The 24,606-nt window shown below is 44.3% G+C and overlaps 1 protein-coding gene across 7 annotated transcripts in view; it reads right to left on the bottom strand.

Moving 5' to 3' along the window:
- Window positions 1-24,606, bottom strand: part of RAPGEF2 (Rap guanine nucleotide exchange factor 2) — a 292,184-nt gene that overhangs the window by 144,848 nt on the left and 122,730 nt on the right. For all 7 annotated transcript variants that reach the window (XM_083172580.1, XM_083172571.1, XM_083172617.1 and 4 more), the window contains exon 4: window positions 354-437. In XM_083172580.1, the coding sequence (XP_083028706.1) occupies window positions 354-437 (84 nt within the window). The remainder of the gene's footprint in view (window positions 1-353; window positions 438-24,606) is intronic.

The raw sequence follows: 24,606 nt of genomic DNA, 5'->3' as shown, positions 1-24,606 counted from the left end.
CTTTGAAATGCTGGAAAACTGCCAAAAACGGTCATTCAGATTTTACCAGGTTTTTGTTACAACCAGACCAATCTGACAATCGATCTGTAGATGTATGGCCACCTTAAGTTATGTTGACAAATTCCCTTGGCACTCAAATGGTTAAAGGTGGATTTTAAAGCAAAATTATGCGGGTAAAATGATAAATATGCAGAGAACATATTACCAAAATACAATCATTAAAACTAATAATTTCTAACTATACATATGCCATTTGCACAAAATGGGAGACATCCATGTATACTGAACTAATCTTTCCAAAATGGCAGCTGTGGAACATATTTCACATTTATTTGCAGAATAAATCCACCTACCTGCTCCTAGGAAGAAACATGGACTCTTTGATAAACACAGAACCAGACAAAAGGATATACCAGCAGGTACCGATATCATCAGGGCTGAAATGACAGAATAACAAATAAATATATATTTGTAAAAAAAAAAAAAAAAACACACACTTAATATAAAATGAAATGGTCATAGAAATATATATAGTGATGATTATTATTATTATTATGGGTACTTATGTAATATCTGGGCTCCCGTTTTTCTTATGAGACCGCATCCGCTCGCCACGCTTCGGGCACGGTGGCTCGCTGCGCTCGCCACACTATATAAAATCAACTCCATGCGTATTTGGATAGTAGGGGTATGAAAAAATGGGGTGCATTTAACATGGGAGCCCAGATAATACATAAGTACTTTATTATGTAATTGTTTTAAGTAACACAGCACTAGACATTATGCATGCTCAAGAATAAAAGGGCAAAAGTGCAATGTTATATTGTAGGTATTCTGAGAACACAGATTACATTACACAAAACCGGTTTTACCAAGGAAAATCTTGGACGGGAAGTGAAAACATGAAGCCGGTCTTTGTGCAGGCATTTCCTCAATTTCTTAATTTCATTTCACCCCAGTGGAAGCTTGCAATTTGCATGCAACCCATAAATGCAATGCTTAACTTAGAAAAACAAGATTCAATTAAAATAAAAAAGTTTGAATCTATTCTTGACCAGACCTTCAAAACATAAAAAGCAGCACAGTCAGGGCTCTTGTCATGTGAGAGAGTTTCCCCACCTAGTGGACACAGATGGCCAGTCTGGGTCAGCCTTAGCCATCAGAGAACAGACGTGTGTTTATGTGAGTGCTCCAGGGGCATTTTCTTACTTATGGTGCTTAAACAATACAGTACTGTCTACAGCTCGAGTATGTTTCATCTATTCTGCTGTGATGGTGCCATTGTACTTAAGAGCATCGAATACGCATATACTCAACGACTGACGTGATTGGTAAACAATGAATCCATGTTTAACACTGCTATCATAATCTAGATTCCAGAACACAAACTACGGATGTTTTAGGGCAGAGGATAATGTACTGGTATACTCCAAAATATTTCCAAAGGGAGAGTCACCTGTATTTTAAAAACTATGGAAGAGATCTATGATACTGGCCCATATTATGCAGGTTTGGCTCTTCCTGTTTCCCCTCTTTACCAAAGAGAAGCACTAGCGCAGAAATCTTGGCTGCTGGGGAGGGGGGAGTGAAAACTTTCGGTACTTGTTTCCTAGCACGGCGCCCGTCGGGTCCCATCGCATACCACAACTTAAGGTATGCGATAGGACCCGATCAGAGCTGACAGACCCGATTTTCGGGTTTTAAAGACCTTCCCATACAATTTAAAAATCGGTCGCATCGCATGCCATTACAATGGCATGCGATGCGACCGATCCGATTTCACATTGTACCCAATGTTAAATGCCCCCCCATACCCGATTTTTAATTGTATACCCACATGATATTTAATTATTATGTGAAATGCCCCCCTTTGTTAACGCAACACCACGATAAACGTCAACCTGAAGCGTGGCGAGCGCAGCAAGCCCGCGAGGGGCGGCAGTACGGGTCCTCCGACCTTTTCATACCCCCAATATACACGTTGGCGTGGAGTTGAATTTATATAGTGTGGCGAGCGTAGTGAGCCACCGAGCCTGAAGCGTGGCGAGTGCAGCGAGCCCCACACGGAGACGCGGAATACTTCACATGTATTCCACATCCCCGCGTGGGGCGCGCTGCGCTCGCCACGCTTCAAGCTCGGTGGCTCGCTGCGCTCACCACACTATATAAATTCAACTCCATGCCGATGTGGATAGTGGGGGTATGAAAAAGTCGGAGGACCCGTACCGCCGCCCCTCGCCACGCTTCAGGTTGGTGTTGATCGTGGCGTGGCGTTAACAATGGGGGGGCATTTGGAATATTAATTACCCATCAGGGTGGGTAAACAATTAAAAATTGGGTCGGGGGGGGGGGGGCATTTAACATTGTAATCAGCCATCAGGGTGGCTGTACAATTAAAAATCGTGTCGATTTGGTCGCATTGCATGCAATTTGGCCGCATGCGATGCGATCTGACCGATTTTCCGGCCCGATGACATACAATAGAAATCGGTGGCGCTGTTCTAGGAAACAAGTACCAAACTTTCCCCTCCGACAATGCACGTCAGAACCCGCAGCGCATCCTAGTGTCGCTGCATGGTATCACCTCCTGTGCGACTCCAGTGCCCATGCGCAAGATCTCACTGCTATCATTAAATCTCCTGTGCACAGCAGTAGCCTCTACAATGGATGTCCATGGGGCAATACCACCCGCAGCTGTCAAAAACAACAGCTGCAGGTGTCGGGCATTGACAGTTCTCACATTTTGCATGGACAAAAATGAAATAGATGTGTGGATTCTTGCAGTTCAATGTATAAGCTTTTCACACTACCATGTTCACAGAATTTTCCATCTATGTAATTCCCCAGAATAGGAGAAAATCAAATTGCCACGGTCTCTGGATCTGCATCTCTCTTATACCCCTTTCACATCGCACTTTTAAAACGGTATATTGCCGTTTTTTTTCCATTTTAAAACGTTTAAGGCTGCAATGTCAAAGTGCCAGAGTTGATTTACCGGTTAAAGTTAACCGGTATTTCAACACGGTTAAAAAGCAGAGTCCTACACGTTTTAAAGCCGTTTTTTTGGCAGTTTGAACAGCTCTATTTCAATGGCTTGAAACGTGTCCCTTGGGGGTTAAACGGGTTGAACGTTTGAATGGTATTAAATGATTTTTAAAAAATTTTCACCTGCAATGTGAAAGGTCTCAAGGCGCATATAAAATAAAATATTTTTAAATGTTTGTTCACCATTGGAAAAAAAACCAGTCCCTAGCTAGTGAGCAGGAAGTGATTAACCATATTGGGTCATCTCTTACGTGGAATACATCTCTTATAAACCTTTTCCATCTAACACCAATGTCTAACCCATGTAACTGAACATGAGCCAAGATCCGGGTTGACCTGGCAATAACCTGGGTTATTGCAACAAGGGAAACGGGGTATTATTTACTACAAAATAACGTCACAATTTATGGAACTTTAATATAATCATCATCCTGTTCTAGCACAAAACTCTAGATAAACTAGGAATCTTCATATTTTATAGTCACTTGCAGAACTTAAGGTATTGAAAAATATATATATATATATATATATATATATATATCTCAGTTTGGACCTTCTGAGTGACACAATTTAATATATTGCCCAGTGTGTATGGTATATATGACCATACTCGCCCCTGCAGGTCGTTAACAACTCTCTCCCCATCCTCTCAGTTTGACATATCAGCAAATGACTTCATGCTCAAAAGGTTACACGGTGACGTCACTGAACGATATTTTTGGTAATATTGTTGAGTGTGTATGCGCTATATTGTGTAACCCGACAGCACCGCCCAGGATACATATTCATTATAGCAACTTTCAAACTCCGTGCAGTCCCCTGTTCCAGCCTGGGGTTTCACTAGCAAAGATTGGTTTGTATTTCCTTGCTGAAATACAGATCGGATTGTAGAGTAGTTGCTTAAGATGCAGCGTATCTTACATTTACTTACTACTGTATTTAAAAAGAGGGAAAATGAGGTGAACTCAGGTACAAATCCCATTAGGGCCTATAACCAGTTTGCCTCTGATTACAGAGACTGGTGCATCACTAATGTCATATTTGTTAACAGGTATAAGTAGGAGACAGATACCTCTCTCTTGTGTTTACTGTATTTCTTACATCTAGTTTTGTATGGCTGTAATTGAAATAAGGATACGTCCATCCCAACAGCAGCAAATATTTATTTATTTACAGTTTCTTATATAGCGCAGCATATTCTGTTGCGCTTTACAATTGGAAACATAAGTGATTAAACAAACTGGGTAGATACAAACTGACATGGAGGTAAGAGGGCCCTGCTCACAAGCCTACAATCTATAGGGATTCAATTGTTCTGCCATTGGGGCACTATCACCATTTCCTCCTGAGGTGGTGAGCAGTGTGCCAAAATTGTTGTGCACCCAAACGGGACTTTACGCACTGCGCTTTGCCACTTTGAATGGCTACATACAAAAAATGTCTGCAGTTAAAGCACATCTTGTTTGGTTCATTTCAAATCCATTGTGGTGATGTATAGAGCCCAAAATATGAGAATTGTGTCTCAATTTGTCTCAATAGTTATGGACCTGACTGTGTATGTGTGTATATATATATATATATATATATATATATATATATATAATGTGTGTCTATGAGTTGAAGTACCACTAAACGGACCAAAGTAAAAGCAATATTTGCAGGGACACACAGGGAGTTGTGAAAACAGATTGGAGGTAGGAACAGATGGGCACTAGGGTGGAGAGTTTGTGGGTAAAAAAACTGCCACTGCTCAAAGTGAAAGTATATTGCAGAAGTCTTAATTTTTACAAGCTTTTAACTAGTAATAAATAAATCATCTTTACTGTAAACTGTTACAAAAGTGCACATGTGCAGTACTTCACTCCTGAGGATGGACTTTTTTTAGCACAATACCCTGTGTCTGATACCACTGCCCATAACCCCTGCATTACCACTGCATTCCTGCTATTTACCAATAAGCCAGCACCAATGGCCTAATTTTCGCTTTCACATCTGCTGTGCACCGGTATCCTGTCCTTGGGTCGACAATGTCTAAGGTCCGCAGTCACTAGATCAACACCTATAAATGATCGACATCCCACAGGTCCACATTGACAGAAGGTCGACACAAGTTTTTCATACTTTTTTTTTGTTCAGCCAGACTTAGTTCATACTTTATCGTCCAAGTGTGTGTATATAGTTAGATTATAATGGATTGCTGAACACAGCGAGGCACCGTTCCAGAATCATGGCGAGCGCAACGATACACTTATATGGTGTTCATGTCGACATATGATGACATAGACATCACAAGCCATGAAAAACCTTTGCCAACCTTTCAGTGTCGACCATGCCAATGTTGGCCTTTTTCTTTTTGTCGACCTTGGTCAATGTTGACCTACGATATGTTGACCATTTATAGGCGTTGACTTAGACTTTGTCGACTCACTATCCCAGAAGCCTGTGCACCATCCCAATAGGCTATAGCAACACAATAGATTCCAGTAATAACATTATAACACAAAAAAAAAAAAAGATTTTTGCTTTGAAACCTTTAAAATGAGGAGTGTAGGTAGCTTGCATATGCAACTTACCAGCTCTCTAAAGAACGCACTTCTGTGGCTTGTCCAATGAGCAGGCAATTTCATTTATCTTGGAAAAACATCCAACCTGATCACGTGCATTTTGGGAGCAAAACTGATATTTTTGCTTTAGTGCAATATAAAAAGATTTATCGCATCAGAATGGATTAAAGGGCACGCAGTTTTTAAAAGGGATATATTCCTTAGAGAAAGAATTCAGCACCAAACATCTCTCCCTGTCTGTTGACACCCGTTTAACCATGCACAATGCAAGTCCTTGGATTTGGGATCTCAGCAACCAACAAGCACTTTATAGAAAATATCTCCTCCAAAAGATCTAAAAACAAGGCTTGATTTACTGCAGTGCAGGCCTGGCAGGTCTCCAGCACAACTTTGCCAACTGCCTGCCAAATAGGAGCTATAATACACCTTTGGGGAGAGTGAGAAAGCAATAGAGCGCCCCTTCTGCAGAATCCCTTTGCATTATTAAATATCCCGCTGGATGACTTTCACGCTGTCTTCTGGTCTAGCAAGGAGAAATCAGAGGCCTGTCAGACAATTAGCATGCAGACAACCTCCTCTCCAAACTCTCTCTCACTCACACATTGGTAGAAATGATTTGGCCTCACGTATTTAGGCTCATATTGTGAACATAAAGGAATTAAGAATTGCTAAAGAAAAATAAAGCATCTAAAGCAGAACGTGTGCGTGTTTCTGTATGCTTTCAATTAAAGGAAAACCATAGGCCAGATAAAAGTGGGATAGGATTCATCTGGCATAATTCAGAGTGAATGTTCTGGATAATGTCTTACAATTGTATAATAATGCCATCGCTATTTGTGTAGCCCACTCTATGGGTAAGCACAGAATTAAAATGCTCAATATTGCAGCTTTTCTTTTTGTTTAAAGATGAATAAAAGCCACAAAACATGGCTGAATATTGTCACACACACCCATCGTTTTAATCCAACTAGGGTCCTATCTATGTGGAGTAATGGCCCCTACACACGGGGCGACTTCAGGGCATTTTCACGGTCAGGCCCAGTGTTCTTACCGGAGAACATGGCACTGACAGATCGCTCAGCACACAGCGCTGACACATCGCTGTGCATCGCTGTGTGCTGAGCGATCTTGCCGTGTTGCGCCGTGTGTGGGCCCCATTACATTGTTCTATCTGTATCTATCTTGTGTATGACTTTCACTTCCTGCCTCAGATTCCTCCCGTGGACACAGCTTGCACTGCTAGGTGATTGTGCATTTGTGGGCCTTTGGTAACATGTTTAATAGCTTAGAGCAGTGGTTCTCAAACTGTGGGTCCTGACCCAGAAGTGGGTCCCAACCTACTCAGCATGGGGTCGCGACTCTATGTTGCTGACCATCCGGCTGATGACTTTTCTAATCTCAGTCAGTGATTCAAGGAGTCTGATAAATCTGTTGAATGGTCTGTTATTTTAGACTCCTCCCATCATGTTGTGCCTCCACAATGCTACCATGTATGTGCTGTCTGCTGCCTACACATGTGATGTGATGACCTTCTGCAGTAACTTGCTGGGGTCCTGTCATTATTGTCTGATAGGGTCCCAGAGCAAAATAGTTTGAGGACCCCTGGCTTAGAGCAGTGATGAGCCCTATGGCCCTCTGATCCTTCGCCTTCAGCCCCAGCTACTTTCATTTTCTTTTCTAATTTTTAAAGCTTCTATCACTTGTTTAACGTGTATTCTGAAATGTTTTTATAAAGTTGTCTTCTCATTTCAGTAAACAGATTTTCAATAATTACTGAGATTAAAAGCATCATGCAGCTACTATAGAGAGCCCCACATGCACCCCTGTAGAATGTGTCTCTATCACGGTCTTACATAGATTATATTATGTCATAATTAATAACAAGTGATTTAATAAGTCATACAGTGTTAAAGAAGGTGTTTGCTTTATAGTAATAATAAAAATAATAATTTAAATATTTTGGAATATAATATACTGTATATTACATAATAAAACACACAAATAGCTAGCAAATACATTCTATACAGTACAAAACTACATGTTTCCAGAGCAAGGAGTCTGAAAAGGGCACTTTTGTTTAATGTATACCAACATCTCTGCTGTGATGTGTTGCATAGCAAAGCCTAAAAATAGATCCTTATTTGCAGAGCTGCAGATCTCCTGCCAGAGTGGGCCTACATAATAAGGATTAGCACAAGAGCTGCATAGTAGTGAGCAAGGTCGGCGCACTCATTAAGAAAAGAACACCTGCCTCCTGCTCTGCTCCTGTGTGCACAATACTACTCCAGAGCATAAACCAGTCAGCTGCATACAATGGAAACAGTCATTTTGTTGACTGAATCAATATTCATGAGAAAACAAGCTATTAATTCTCTAGAAACTAATCATATCCCTGAAGCATGAGTAAAGCGACAATAACATTTCCCGGTGTACTTATGGTCTTAATATTACTTCAACCCACAAAATGGCCGACTATGCTGTGTCCTATGAACAGCTCCGTTTACTTGTTTGGTCGTAGGGCAGTATTAGTAGCCTATAGGCAGCACGCCTCGCTATAACAAAGTGAAACTTTTAAATTGATTGGTTCCCTTTATCAATTTACAAGGCGCTAGTTATTTTACGGAACCATGGCAGTGACCTATATCAGCAGGATGTGTAGTGCCAACTCCTTCTCACTGTTACAATGTGGAATTGGGCCATGTAAATGCAAATTGTTGCTTTAGCCATTTACAAATCTAGAGACACAAACTGGCAGACTTGCTGTCCAGACGGAGTCTATCTTTAGACAGTGTCTCTAAATGACCACTTCTTTCAGATTATTGCACAAAATCAGGATAGATCAGGTTCCTTGAATCATTTTGGTTTATGTAGCTTGGCCATCCAAAAGTTATGTTTCCCCTCATTGTACACCTCATAATAGACCCCAAAGATCCACTGGGGAACCTTGTAAATAAATAGGCACCCCGGATGTTTTGCAGAATTGTCCTTGCTCCAAGCAGAAAGCATCACTGCTAGGCTGTTGCAGTTACCCCTAGTTACAACCATAACAGCTCTCATTAATGCTTTGGGGATATAGTCACCAGGTCTACAAGCATTAGGTTGAAATGCATGAAGGTCGACAGGGTCATTATGTCAACACAAGCATTAGGTCGAACATTGGGAAGGTCGACAGTCAAAAGGTCAACATGGGGTTTTTCACTTTTTGTTTGAGCCGACATGTGCAGACAGGCGGCGTTTCATGTCACACCACCCACTAAGGCGTGGTGGGAGAACAAAATAGCATGCCGAGCGCAGTGAGGCACCGTGCCAGAAGAATGGCAAGAGCAGTGAGCCATACGAGGGTACGCGGTGCACTTTTTTAGTGTCCATGTCATCTGCATCGACAGTCTGTAAAAAAAGTGGAAAACCCCATGTCGACCGAATGCTTGTGTAGACCTAATGACCCTGTCCACCTAACCCCATGTTGCCCTTCATACATGTCAACCTGATGCTTGTCAACCTAGTTGTTGGCTATCCAATGATGATTTGTTGAAACTTTGGACAAAGGCTAGATATACTGCCCTGTGTAAGGAGTTTAGCTCTCGATGTTCTTAGATCTTTGGCTCTTACAGGGCCTCTTTATTCTCCAGCTAGGCCTAGATTTTTGTCCCATGCTATATTGTGAATAGTAACATAGTAATTAAGGGTAAATAAAAGCCATTAGTCCATCGAGTTCAACCTATTTTACTTGTAACTACTGACTTGAGTAAGTCATATCTATAGGATTCCCTAAGTGGTCAAAAATATATCCCGTAGAATCCTCTTCTTAATTCAGTACACAATGTATTTTCCTCGTGCCTCAGTACATGCCCGCATGTCCTAAGTATAGGCCTGTGATACCCCTTTTCCATCTGCAAGCCGGGAGCACCTGGGATTTTGTACCCGGCTACAGCCTGCATGTGACCTGGCTTGCAAACCCATTCACACTAGAGTCCCCATCCGGCATAATGCCTGGCTGGTGACGTCATTGGGAGGTGGGGTCCAGGAGGCGCTGGGAGATGAAAGAATCTCCCAGCACCGGCTTTTGCACTGTAGTGAATGGAACCAGGTCGCATTGACCCCGGTTAACCCTTTACACTACACAGTGACCCAGGTTGAACCCATGTTCAACCCTGGTCGCTACCTGGGTAGAAATGCCGGGTCTGGCGACCTGGGTTATTTCTACAGGGAGCGTTTCCACCTGCCTAAAATCCCGGGTTTTGCACGCTCCCATGCAAAAACCTGGTATATTCAGGCTAGTGGAAAAGGGGTATGAGTGGAAAAATCACCTCCCAGTTCCATGATTCCCAATCCTGTATTTGAACATACCAATCATATCACCTCTCAACCTCCAGTGAAAACATATTCAGCCTGGTTAGCCTATCTTTGTACGGTATTCTAGTGATTCGAGACCTTTTACTAGCTAAGTTGCCCTTCTCTGTACCTATTTATTAATGTCCTTTTTAAGGTGCGTAAATGAATTTGAACAGGTACAGAGAAGGGCAACTAAGCTAGTAAAAGTATATGCATGTGCTGCTTTGCTAGGAAGTAATACAACATTTTTACTCACCCTGTTGGCAGCAGATCGTCGAGAGAATATTTCCACCTGCTGGTGCTAGTTGTAATCCAATTTCTTAAAATAAAGTTTGCTGATCAAAGATACAATTTAATTAATTTCTAAATTAGGCCAGCCATAACATCACAATAATCCGGGATACCTACAGTATGATTAAGGCAGGTCCTTTGGCTATTTAAAACCAGGTAAAAATGCAGGTCGCAGAACCCATGTAATTCATAGGTGCCCCCGTTTAAAAGCTATTATGGCAGCCTATTCTAAATTGTTATTTGCTGTCCCATACATCTACGTAATTATCAGCACATGTAAGTAAGTAATCTGCAGAGCTAGGATAGAGGAAGCTTTGCAGACCACTTACGCCACATAATGACGGATCATAGACGGGGATGGTCAGAGAGTTAGCTGAATTTTTCTGATGTCATAACAATGTTCACAGGAAGCACAGTCATCATGTGTAATGTAGGCAATATATGGACAGCACATCAGCCAACTTACAAATCATTGTTTAACATGTGGCCATCTAAAAGATCATTATAGACTGTACCAACCCAATCTGATTAGCCATAAGTGACAATAGCAAATCCTCAAACCGGAAGCTACATTTACCACTTTCTTATAGTTAGATGTACACACGGTTTGATGTAGTCTATTTTTGTATTTGATTTTGCTTATATAAACTAAATTGAATCAAAATCGAACGCATTCAATTTCGATTCAATCCCAATACACGGCCCCACGGCATCAAAATTAAATAGTACAATGGACAGATCTGTACTATATAGTGGCAATCAAATGCGCTTGCTCCGTGTGATTGCATCCTGATCTAATCGTGAACGAATAGCAAGGAAATCGCACATAGACCTTGTTCAGGTCACATAGAACTTATTTAGGCATTCATACCTGGCTGCTCATTCGCACCTTGAACGATGGTGTGCGTATGCGCAGCCACATTTCTACGCATGTGCATAGGCCGGGCGTATTCAGCCACGGCAAACAGACTGTTCACCGGGTGCATGCATCCAAGATTACGGGTGGTAGCGTATAGTCGTGCCGATGAGAGCGCCCAGCATTTCATGGGTGTTCCCATGAAAACACTGGGCGTTCCCAGGGAAATCACCCTGTGATGTGGTTGCTGGGCAGCAGACATCACCGGATGTCAGCTGACCGCCCACTTCCTCCCGAATGTGCACGAATATCTAAGTGACCTGAGAGTAACCTTGGATATGCGTGCATTCACTACATCAATCGATGGTTGTCAACCATCAAAATATGTGGGAGTTTCGCCCTGGCCTGCGAATGGATGTTTATGTTAAACATCCATTCACATGCCTTGTGAACGAACCCAGCGTGTGAGGGGGAGGGTGGCGTACCAGTGTTCGCAGGAAGGCGCCTGGGGGCTCGCAAGGCTGCGAATTTGCAGCCTTACGACTCAATCAGAATAACCCCCCATGTGTACACCCCTTAAGTCTTTAAGTCACATCATATGTTATTTGTATCTCATCCCAAATGTTCAAAAATGACCAGCTCTAAACCACTGCTACTGTTTTTTTTCCCATTAAAGTTTGTATTTGGGGGAAATTTTTTTTACAGACTTTACAAGATAATATGTAACATGTATCCCAGCAAGTACACGGACTAGGTCACTCATTGTACCGTACATGCCAGTTGGTTTGAAAAGTATCACGCAATCTTTGCTTTTCACTAGTTCTCAGCTGGCGGCGCTGTACCATGCACCATAATTACAGTACCTGCAATAGGGACATTTGCATGTACTACACCTAATACCCCATTCACACCAGCCTAAATTCCCGGGTTGAATCCGGGAACAACCCGGTACTAGCGCTGGTGTGAAAGGTTCCCGGGACAAAATCCCGGGCAAATTTCAACCCGGCTAGGTACCAGGGTTGTTCCCGGGTACAACCCGGGGACCTGGCTGGTGTGAAAGGTACAGGGTATACTTATTATTATTATTATAATTTTATTTATAAGGCGCCACAAGTGTTTCGCAGCGCCGTACACAGGAACAATACAGGGAGACAAAACTTGGCATAACATTGAATAAATAACAAAAATACAGTACAAATAGAGAGCACCACAGTTCAATACACATTACAGCTTAAATGTAAGTAGTGAGGACCCCATCAACATACAACTAGAGGCTTGAGGCCAATGATGGAGATGAGTATGAAGATGGTCACTGAGTGTTGGAGTAAAGGAGAGCTGTGAGTGAAATGTGAAGAGAAGTGGGCTTTGACAACAGGAAGGAAGAGGGCCCTACTCGGAGGAGCTTACAATCTAGTAGGAAGGGGAGACAGACAGATTACAAGAGGTGCAAGCGAGGGGGTGGTGGTTAGATAGCAGGATGTAAACAGGCAAGGGGTCGGAGAACCAGCTGGTTTATGCAGTGGAAGGGTACGCTTTGATGAATAGGTGAGTTTTCAGTGCCCGTTTGAAGCTTTGCAAGATCGGGGAGAGTCTAATGGAGCGAGGGAGTGCGTTCCACTGAAGGGGTGCAGCACGGGCAAAGTCCTGTACTCTAGCATGGGAAGCAGTAATCAGGGTGGAGGAGAGACGACAGTCGTCAGCTGACCGTAGAGGGCGGGAGGGTGTATGAATGGAGATGAGGTTAGAGATATATGGAGCAATGGAATTAGAGATGGCCCTGTATGTGAGTGTGAGGTGTTTGAAGAGGATTCTGTAGGGGAATGGAAGCCAGTGCAGATTTTGTTGAAGGGGAGTAGCAGAGTTAGAGCGGCGGGAGAGGAAGATTAGCCTGGCTGCAGCATTGAGGACAGATTGGAGAGGAGCTATTTGGGATTGAGCGAGGCCAGTGAGAAGAGCATTACAGTAGTCAAGCCGTGAGATGACTAATGAGTGGATGATCAGCTTAGTTGCACTCTGTGAGAGAAAGGGCCTGATGCGAGCAATGTTGCGTAACTGGAACCGGCAAGAATGGGCCAGGGCTTGGATGTGGGGTGCAAAGGAGAGGGAGGAGTCAAGAGTGACACCCAGGCAGCGGAGTTGGGGAACAGGGGAGATGATGGTGTTGTTAACAGTGATAGAGATATTAGTAGGGGGCATAGTTCTGGGTGGGGGAAAGATAATAAGTTCGGTTTTGTCCATATTCAGCTTCAGAAATCGCTCAGACATCCAGGTAGAGATGGCAGCGAGGCAGTTGGAAACTTGAGAGAAAACAGTGGGGGACAGATCAGGAGAGGAGAGGTAGATTTGGGTGTCATCTGCATAGAGGTGATATTGGAAGCCAAAGGAGTTAATGAGTGCACCCAGAGAGGAGGTGTACAGAGAGAATAGAATGGGGCCAAGGACGGAACCCTGAGGGACCCCGACAGGAAGGATAGAAGGTGGTGAGGTAGAGCCAGAGGCAGAGACTGAGAAGGAACGGTTGGAGAGGTAAGAGGAAAACCAGTTGAAGACTGTGCCAGAGAGGCCAATGTTTTGGAGTGTGTGGAGGAGGAGAGGGTGATCCACAGTGTCAAAGGCAGCAGATAGGTCCAAAAGGATAAGCAGGGAGAAGTGACCCTTGGATTTGGCTGACAGCAGGTCATTGGTGACTTTCACTAGGGCAGTCTCAGTGGAGTGAAGTGGGCGAAAGCCAGATTGAAGGGGATCTAGGATGGAGTGGTCAGACAGGTAGCTGGTGAGACGCCTGTAAACCAGCCGTTCTAGTATTTTAGAGGCAAATGGGAGAAGAGAGATAGGGCGGTAGCTTGTGGGAGATAAAGGGTCCAGGTTAGGTTTTTTAAGAATAGGCGAGACCAGAGCGTGTTTGAAGGGTGAGGGAAAGATGCCAGTAGAAAGAGATAGGTTGGTACTTGTTTCCTATCTGGGCGCCCACTAAGTTAATTGAGCACCATGCTATTCTCCGTAGTGAAATCTGATCGCATCGCATCGTACACATACACGATATTGAACGATGCGATGCGATGCGATGCGATGCGATCCGATTCGATTTCCCATAGGAAACAATGTTAAATGGCTCAATTTAGCCAAATTATCATAGGAACAATAGTAAATGGGCCAAAAACACCCCTGAACATTGAAATGTCCCCCCAAAAGTAGTTGACGCCACCCCGCCATCAACGTGAACCCGAAGCGTGGCGAGCGCAGCGAGCCCGCGAGGGGCGGCGGTACGCGTCCTCCGACCTTTTCATGCCCTACTATCCACTAGGGCGTGGAGTGAGAATAGAATAGTGTGGCGAGCGCAGCGAGCCACCGAGCCCGAAGCGTGGCGAGCGCAGCGAGCCCCGCGAGGGGACGCGGATACCTTCACAGGTAAACGCGTCCCTTTGCGGGCTTCCCAGGTGTCCGCGTCGCCATGGACACCTGGGAAGCCCGCGAGGGGACGCGTATAACTGTGAAGGTATCCGCGTCCCCTCGCGGGGCTCGCTGCGCTCGCCACGCTTCGGGCTCGGTGGCTCGCTGCGCTCGCCACACTATTCTATTCTCACTCCACGCCCTAGTGGATAGTAGGGCATGAAAAGGTCGGAGGACGCGTACCGCCGCCGCTCGCCACGCTTCGGGTTCACGTTGATGGCGGGGTGGCGTCAACTACTTTTGGGGGGACATTTCAATGTTCAGGGGTGTTTTTGGCCCATTTACTATTGTTCCTATGATAATTTGGCTAAATTGAGCCATTTAACATTGTTTCCTATGGGAAATCGGATCGCATCGCATCGCATCGCATCGCATCGTTCAATATCGTGTATGTGTACGATGCGATGCGATCCGATTTCAGTACGGTGCCGTACGTAGAAAACCTGGGCGCCCAGATAGGAAACAAGTACCGATAGGTTAAAGAGGTGAGCAAGGTGGGAGCAGCCAGTGGGGGAGAGGGAACTAAGGAGACGGGAGGGGAGAGGGTCCAAGGGACAGGTAGAGGGGGGAGAGGATGAGATGAGGGAGCGGACTTCCTCAGCTGTAGTAGGGCAGAAGGATGACAGAGTGGGGTAGTTGGTAGGGGAGGATGATTGGGGTGGGTGGGCAGCAGAGGGGGTATGGAAGGAGATATCATGTCGGATTACCTCAATTTTAGAGAGGAAGAAGGAGGCAAAGTCAGTGGCAGTGAGGGATGAAGGGAGGAGGGGTGGTGCAGGGCGAAGTAGAGTGTTGAAAGTATCAAAGAGACGTCGGGGATTGGAGGAATGGGAAGAGATGAGAGATTTGAAGAAAGATTGTTTGGTATAGGAGAGAGCAGCGCTGTAGGAGGAGAGAATAAACTTGAAATGGAGGAAGTCTTCCAGAGAATGAGATTTCCTCCAGAGGCGTTCAGCAGAGCGTGCACATTTTTGCAAGAATCTAGTTATTTTGTTGTGCCAGGGTTGTGGTTTAGAGCGTCGAAGGGGAACAGTGTGGAGGGGGGCTACAGAGTCGAGAGCAGAGGTGAGAGAAGAGTAATAGAAAGAGGCAGTCTGGTTGGGGCAAGTCATGGTTGAGAGAGGAGAGAGGAAAGTCTCCAGGGAAGACAGGACAGTGGGGTCAAGAGATCCGAGGTTACGTCTGGTGACTGTGGGTCTGGGCAATGAGGGGAGAGGGGAGGATGAGAGGGTGAAAGAGAGCAGATTGTGGTCAGAGAGTGGGAAGGAAGAATTAGAGAAATCAGAGAGATTACAATGGTGGGTGAAGACTAGGTCAAGGGAGTGTCCGAGATTATGAGTGTGGGTGGAGGTCCATTGAGAAAGTCCAAAGGAGGTGATAAGGCCAAGAAGATTAGAGGAGGCAGCATTATTGATGTCAATAGGAATGTTAAAGTCACCGAGGATGATAGAGGGGAGGTCAGAGGCAAGAAAGTGTGGAAGCCACGCAGCAAAGTTATCAAGGAAAGGGGAGCAGGGGCCAGGGGGGCGGTAGATTACAGCCACAAGGAGGTGAATGGGGTAGAAGAGGCGGATAGTGTGTACCTCAAAGGTGGAGAATGTGAGGGAGGGCTCAGGTGGGATGGCGCGGAAGGTGCAGTTGGGGGAGAGGAGGATGCTTACCCAGGTTGCCGTGTCCTCCGTGTCCTGTCCGTCGGGAATTCATGCAGGCGGCGGGCGCAAATGACGAGACAGCCGGTGGATGATGATGACGCAGCTCTCCGGTGGCAGTGAGGACGCCGGAGAGCTGCGTCATCTTCATCCGCAGCCTGTCCCGTCATTTGCGCCGCGGCCTGTGTGGATCCCTGGCCTGCACGGAGGACCAGCAACCGGGGTGAGTATTCTCCCCACCTCCGCCGCCATCCCGCCGACTGCCCGCCTCTTCCCCACCTCCTGCCGGCCTCTTTTCCACTCCCTTCTCACACCAGAAAATGCAGGGACATTTCTGGTGTGAATGGGTCCAAACCCGGGAATGTCCCTGCTTGTCCCGGGAACTGAATTCCCGGGTTTGTCCCTGCATTTCTGGTGTGAATGGGGTATTAATGTACACATACTAGAATAGTAACAAATAAAACAAATGATAACACTCACTTCATCCCCTGGATATCAGTAAGGAGATAAAGAAACCTGATCCTGTTAGGGTCATGAAGTTAGGAAAACTTGGCACACCTTCTGTGTGGATGATGCAGATATCTAAATTGGTCACTGCAGCGTACACAAGTGTAAATGGCAAGGATTAAACTCACTTCACACAACAGCAACGATCTGAAGTAAATCTTATTATAGTAATCTGACTGTCAGACAAGACACAGTGCTGGAAAGCATGCTTTCTGCACACAGTACAAACACACAAAGAAACTGTGTGTACATATGTTATGTAAATGTGGCCAGAAAATTCAGTCAGGAAAACCCCAAAACACATTATTTTGCTGAAATTGAAGAACTAACCAAGGTTTGGTGCAATATATTTTCCCACCAGAGCTTTCCCACACTCGTAAGGCTAGAGAGATTCTTTATAACTTAATATGGATTATTTCCAGAACCAAGATGCTACCGGATGCGGAGGCATCACAATATTGGTTTCTACAAAAAAAGGAGTGTTATATGATGTAGATCAGTGGTTCTCAACTTCAGTCCTCAAGGACCCCCACACAGTGCACGTTTTCCAGGTCACCCGGCAGGTGCACTTATTTTTCACTGACACATTTTAAAAGATCACAGTTGGACCTAATTATTTCACCTGTGATTCATTGTGGAGACCAGGAAAAAGTACAGTTTTTTGGGCGTCATGTGCCCAATGGATTCAATTGCTGCTCCACCTGCGTTTGTCCATTATTACCACTTCCCCTTCCTGTCCATTTTGCACATCTAAACTTTGTCTACAGTATGTGGGCACTATCAGCACAAAAAGTATTGTGCGCACAGCACCGGAACAAACAAATGTTGTGAGCGACATGCCACAACGGCACACTGAAAAATCATTTCAATAACTCCATTTGTGTTTTTGCCTATTTTAGTAGTAATGTGATGCCCATGCCAGCTAAATCTCACATTTGTTTCCTGGAAGGCTAAGGGATCAATTCAGTAATGGTAAGTAGAGCAAAGTGCCGTTGCATTGGTGTGGCAGCACCAGAAATGGCACCAGATCTCTCTACCATGTCAATCTAGACTTACAGACTTTTGTACCAAAAACAAGAACCATCGAGTCCAGGGGATAACATAAGTATGGCACTTTGCCACATTTCCATGCACTGTAAGTTGTCTCACCACTAACATTTTACAAGTTTTAAGTGACAAGCAGATGCTTTTTTTCCCTGCTGACTGACAATAATAACAATTCCTGACACCAAACTGATGCTATTGTGATAATACCAGGCTCCTCGTAATACAAGGGGATAATACCAGGCTCCTCGTAATACAAGGGGATAATACCAGGCTCCTCGTAATACAAGGGGATAATACCAGGCTCCTCGTAATACAGGGGGATAATACCAGCCTCCTCGTAATACAGGGGGATAATACTAGCATACCTCCCAACAGTCCCGATTACCGCGGGAATGTCCCGGTTTTCGGGGACATTCCCGTGTCCCTCCCGCGGCCGGCAGTGTCCAGCGGCGAGGGGGGCTGTTGGGAGTCCCCCTGTCGGCTGCTGAGCAGCGGGGAATAAACGCAGCCAGGGGGCTGGGGGCATGGTTAGAGGCTCACAGAGCCTCTGGGTCATGCCCCCATAATGGCAAAATGGGGGCGTGGCCTTGCGAGAGAGCAGTGCGCATAGGCCACGCCCCAACATTTTCGGCACGCCACCGGTGCGCATCCCTGTGCCCCTCCTTCGTCTCCCTACAAGTTGGGAGGTATGTACTAGCATCCTAGTAATATGTGGGTATAATACTAGCCTCCTCGTAATATAGGGGACAATACCAGCCTCCTCGTAATACAGGGGACAATACCAGCCTCTTCGTAATACAGGGGGATAATACCAGCCTCCTCGTAATACAGGGGATAATAACAGCATCATAATACAGGGGGATAATACCAGCCTCCTGAATATGCAGCAGTGAGGCAATCACAATCCACAATCACAGTGACAGCAGTGTTTGGGGAGGGGGGCTGCAAGGGGGAAGTTTGCTCCCGTAACATGCAGAGCGGAGGAGGGCAGCAGCGGGAGCCATGCATCTCCTGTCCTTGCAGTGCCTGCTTTGCCTCTCCTTCCTCTGGCTCACACAAGGGGCTGGGAAACATAGAGAGAAGGGAGGGGGCAGAGTGGGGGACATACAGTGAATGGAGGCAGTGATGGCCATTCAGAGAAGGGGGAGCAGGGGCAGGCTGGGGTACATACAGTGAATGGGGGCAGAGTGGGGTACATAGTTAAAGAGGGTAATACAGTGAATGGGAGTCATACAGTGAAGGAGGGTCAGGCTTGGGGACATACAATGAATGGAGGCACTGATGGACATTAAAAGAACGAGGGCAGGCTGGGGGACAGAGTGAATGGGTGCAGAGTGGGGAACATACAGTAAATGGGGGACATACAGTGAAGGAGGGTCAGGCTGGGGGACATACAGTGAATGGGGGCAGGCTGGGCCCCCACACATTTACACTTCACCAAATCTGGCCTTCGTCACAAAAAGTTTGGACACCCCTGGTCTAACTAATAGAAAGAAAAGAACACAAGGGGTATGAGCCCTGCTCGATCTTACATTCTAAAGAGAAGGGGCAGACCGAAATGGGTGACACGGATGGGGTAGACAGTGAGAATGGAATAGAGGGTTAAAATGAGAGATGACTGGATTTAATATAGAAGTGGGTCTTGAGAGCTCGTTTGAAGTTTTATAGAGGTGATGAGTTTGATAGGATAAGGTAGAGAATTCCAGTAATAGGGAACTGCACATGAAAAAGGTGAGGTGAGAGGAGGAAGTAATCGAGAGGAGGAAGTAATCAGTAGGCAGGAGCTGTGTATTTGTGAAACCAAGAGTAAAAGTGGGAGTGTGAGTGGAGATGAAGTCAGAGACGTAAATAAAGATGTAATAGGTGAGGGGTTTGTAAGTGAGTGTGCAAAGCATAGATTGGATTCTGGGGTTCCGGATGACTCACCGACAGTCGGGATTCCGTGAGTCTTTTCTCCGACAGTTGGAATCCTGACTTACACATGCTATTTCTCCTCATATGGGTTGACAACCCCTACAGAGGGAGAATAGAATAAGTGGTGAGCACAGCAAGCCACGAGTCCTCAAGGGGCATAAATGCACTCACTCCTACTGTGAGGCTCTTCCGATGTATAAGAAATGACCATCGTAGTCCTGACTGTTGGAGGGTTATACAATACTCAGAATCTGAAGGGTAAACATTGTACGGCCTAGAAGAGAGGTGAGGCAGAAGTAGTATGTTTGGAGCAGAGGTTGAGCCAAGCAGCAGCAGTGAGGACAGATTGGAGTGGAGAGAGGCAGCAGTCAAGGAGGAGGTTATAGCAGTCCAATCTAAAGATGACCAGTAAGTAGTTGGGAGTCTCAGTAACATCCAGAATGATCCTGGAATTATTGAGATAGAAACGGCAGTACAGGTTGAGTATCCCGTATCCAAAATGCTCGGGACCAGGAGAATTTTGGATAACGGATTATTCCGTATTTCGGAATATTTTAATATTTCAATTATGTATTTTGAAGTATCTTGCATGTATGCTGTATAAACACATAAAATACACACAAATATATTTTATTACCACATAAAATAGACACAAATATATTTTATTTGTTCAAAAAACAAGGTTTCAAAACATGAAACAAAATGTGTGTACTATCTCAGATATTGAATTTGAATGCCAAGCAATCATTTTCTTGCACATATATAGTGCCAGTTACATATCTTACATATCATGTCACCAGTAGTGCTGTTACAAATGTCCCCAGTGAGTTTTTAGCAAAAAAAATATTTTTTATTCACTTTCTGGAATGTATGGTTTTCGGAATAATTTGGATAACGGATACTCAGATACGGGATACTCAACCTTTACTGCGAAAGGTACCAAATGTGTAGTTAGAATTAAAGGGAAAAGTCAAGAATAACTCCAAAACAGTGCACTCAGGGGCTAGAGCAGATGGTTGTGCTGTCAATAGATAATAAAATTGTGGGAGGTAAGGCTATGCGGGAGGGTGGCCAGATCTGTTAAGTTTAAGAAAGCACTGGGACATCCAGAAAAAGATGGTAAAGAGACAGCTATAGATAAGAGTGAGTGGTCAGGGCAAGTAAATCTGAGTACCATCAGCATAGATATGATATAGGTCAAAAGAGCTAATGTGTTCACTTAAAGATATAGATATATATATATATATATATATATATATATATATATATATATATATATATATAGAACAAGTTCTCCAATATGCGCTTAAATACAATAAACTAGTCATCGCTGTAGACACTTAGTTCCCCACTAGTAGGAACTACTACTACACATAAACACCAACAATAGTGTCTTCAGCGCCCTATAGTGATGGATGTCTTAAATGAATATAAAATAATATAAAAGCAATATACACTTGAAGCTTCTTGTTTCTTTGTGGAATAAATTTTCTTTATTTTCACAGAGCTTTACAACAGAACCCAACGCGTTTCATCTCTCTTGGAGACTTCATCAGGGGTTTTTTCTTAGAGACATTAAATGCCTTTAAAGGCTCTGAAACAATTGATGTTGTTCTACTGATCGAATAAAGTACTGTTTTTAGTCCTCTACAGTGGTGAAAACCTTGTGCTATTGAAATATAGTATAGATGGCTTTAGATGTTATCACACCTGTACATGTAGAGCCCAAAAAAGGTGTCTTATAACCGTCTTAGTGCATAGAGACATTCAAAGCTCCAGTATACACATCAGTTCTTTTAACCACCTTTTCAGTGTATAGATTCCCGTTCCCGCAAGTGCTCTTGCTGGCTGAATCTCAGAGAGCACACACACTCAGGAGCTACACAGGGAATATTTCCTAATTCCTTGTGACCCTAACGGGAATCTATACACTGAAAAGGTGGTTAAAAGAACTGATGTGTATACTGGAGCTTTGAATGTCTCTATGCACTAAGACGGTTATAAGACACCTTTTTTGGGCTCTACATGTACAGGTGTGATAACATCTAAAGCCATCTATACTATATTTCAATAGCACAAGGTTTTCACCACTGTAGAGGACTAAAAACAGTACTTTATTCGATCAGTAGAACAACATCAATTGTTTCAGAGCCTTTAAAGGCATTTAATGTCTCTAAGAAAAAACCCCTGATGAAGTCTCCAAGAGAGATGAAACGCGTTGGGTTCTGTTGTAAAGCTCTGTGAAAATAAAGAAAATTTATTCCACAAAGAAACAAGAAGCTTCAAGTGTATATTGCTTTTATATTATTTTATATTCATTTAAGACATCCATCACTATAGGGCGCTGAAGACACTATTGTTGGTATATATATATATATATATATCTAAAGAGATAGGGGTTTGTGACCTTTCATGCGCTGTAAAGGTAGCTGCACTTCTATATACCTCGCTGTTAATAGAGGTATGAAACAGAAATAGATGAAAAAAAAATATATAGAGGTGCGCTCGGTCGAAGTTTCACCCAAAGTATATACGTGTTGGTAAAACAATATATATCAAATATTTTTTATTTTACCCAACAATATAAAAACAATTGATGTTCACACAATATTCACATCATAATAAGACCGGTGTTTGATACCACTTTCAACAAAAGACTTGTTGAAAGTGGTATCAAACACCAGTCTAATTAGGATGTGAATATTGTGTGAACATCAATTGTTTTTATATTGTTGTATAAAATAAAAAATATTTTATATATATATTGTTTTACCAACACGTGTATACTTTGGGTGAAACTGTGACCTAGCGCACCTCTATATCTTTTCTTTCATAGATATTATATATATATATATATCCAAAACTGGACCGGCACTCCACTTCAAGTAAGCAATGTCGCTGCGTGCCTTTGTTTAGAAGAGTATAAACAGCAAGGTTCCACTTCCCTGCAGGTCACTGGAACAAACACGTCACTGCAGCCTTTGTAAATAATCTAATGCTTTATTTGACCTCGACGGGCCATTTCGGGGTAACACCCCGTTTTGATCCTCTTGAAAACGGGGTGTTACCCTGAAATGGCCCGTCGAGGTCAAATAAAGCATTCGATGATTTACAAAGGCTGCAGGGTACTTGTGAGTTATCCGGGCTGCCGATTTTGTCCTTAAGTTTGGTTAACTTAAGGACACCCGACCGACGCGATGCCCGCGATTTAGCCCCAAATCGGGGGCATCGCGTCGGTCGTGGCCGTTATAAGGGGCCGCGACGTGATGCCCACGATTTCCCATAGACAGTAATGTTAAAAGACACGATGGACCCGATTTCCCATAGACAGTAATGTTAAAAGACGCGATGGACCCGATTTCCCATAGACAGCAATGTTAAAATAAAATGACCATGTGAAATTGGCCAATATGTTTTTAAAAAAAATGTTTCATGGCCCCCCACCTCCGTTAACGCCACCCCGCTATTGACGCCAACCCGAAGCGTGGCGAGCGCAGCGAGCCCGCGAGGGGCGGCGGTACGCGTCCTCCGACCTTTTCATGCCCTACTATCCACTAGGGCGTGGAGTGAGAATAGAATAGTGTGGCGAGCGCAGCGAGCCACCGTGCCCGAAGCGTGGCGAGCGCAGCGAGCCCCACGAGGGGACGCGGACACCTGTGAAGCCCGCAAGGGCACGCGGATACCTGTGAAGGTGTCCGCGTCCCCTTGCGGGGCTCGCTGCGCTCGCCACGCTTCGGGCTCGGTGGCTCGCTGCGCTCGCCACACTATTCTATTCTCACTCCACGCCCTAGTGGATAGTAGGGCATGAAAAGGTCGGAGGACGCGTACCGCCGCCCCTCGCGGGCTCGCTGCGCTCGCCACGCTTCGGGTTGGCGTCAATAGCTGGGTGGCGTTAACGGTGGTGGGGGGCCATGAAACATTTTTTTTTAAAACATATCCAATGTGAAATGGCCATATTGGCCAATTTCACATGGTCATTTTACTTTAACATTGCTGTCTATGGGAAATCGGGTCCATCGCGTCTTAAATCGGGTCCATCGTGTCTTTTAACATTACTGTCTATGGGAAATCGTGGGCATCGCGTCGCGGCTCTTTATAACGGCCACGACCGACGCGATGCCCACGATTTCGGGCGCCATGAAAAAATCGGCAGCCCGGATAACTCACAAGTACCGGCTGCAGTGACGTGTTTGTTCCAGTGACCTGCAGGAAAGTGGAACCTTGCTGTATATATTATATATATATATATATATATATATATATATATATATATATATATATAGAGAGAGAGAGAGAGAGAGAGAGAGAGAGAGAGAGAGAGAGAGAGAGAGAGAGAGAGAGAGAGAGAGAGAGAGAGAGAGAGAGAGAGAGAGAGAGAGAGAGAGAGAACGAATAGAGAGGGTCGAAGAACAAAACCTTGGGGAATACCTAATGCTAGTGTAAGTGTGGGGGGAGGGACTGGAGTCATGAGAGGAGACAGAGAAGGAACCGACAAAGAGATAGGATGAGATGAGAAGGCAGTATCATGCAGACCAAAGGAGTGAAAGAACTGCAGATGGACAGGGTGGTCCATGGTGTAAAAAGCAGCAAAAATGTCAAACAAAATGAGCAAAGAGTAGTGGCCCTTGGATTTGTCAGTAATGATTTCAACCACTGTTGCTCAGCATTTGCAGATATCTGATAAATAGTGGTTGCTGGAGGAGAAGCAAGGGACATTTCCCATAGTTAACTCTACCATGCCAGTATTTAAAATCATTAAAAGTTGGTGGGTGGGATATATATATATATATATATATATATATATATATATATATATATATATATACATACACATACATATACATACATACATACATACATACACTTAACAACAATACTAAAGAATTACAGTACAGTACAGTACAGAACTGTAATTCTTTAGTATTGCTGTTAAGTGTATTTCATGTTTTTT

This window comes from Crinia signifera, chromosome 1 (genome assembly GCF_055691185.1).
Source record: "Crinia signifera chromosome 1, ASM5569118v1, whole genome shotgun sequence".
NCBI classification, from domain to species: Eukaryota; Metazoa; Chordata; class Amphibia; order Anura; family Myobatrachidae; genus Crinia; species Crinia signifera.
The sequence above is the reverse complement of the archived record's forward strand: the minus strand, read 5'-3'. Positions and strand labels throughout refer to the sequence as shown.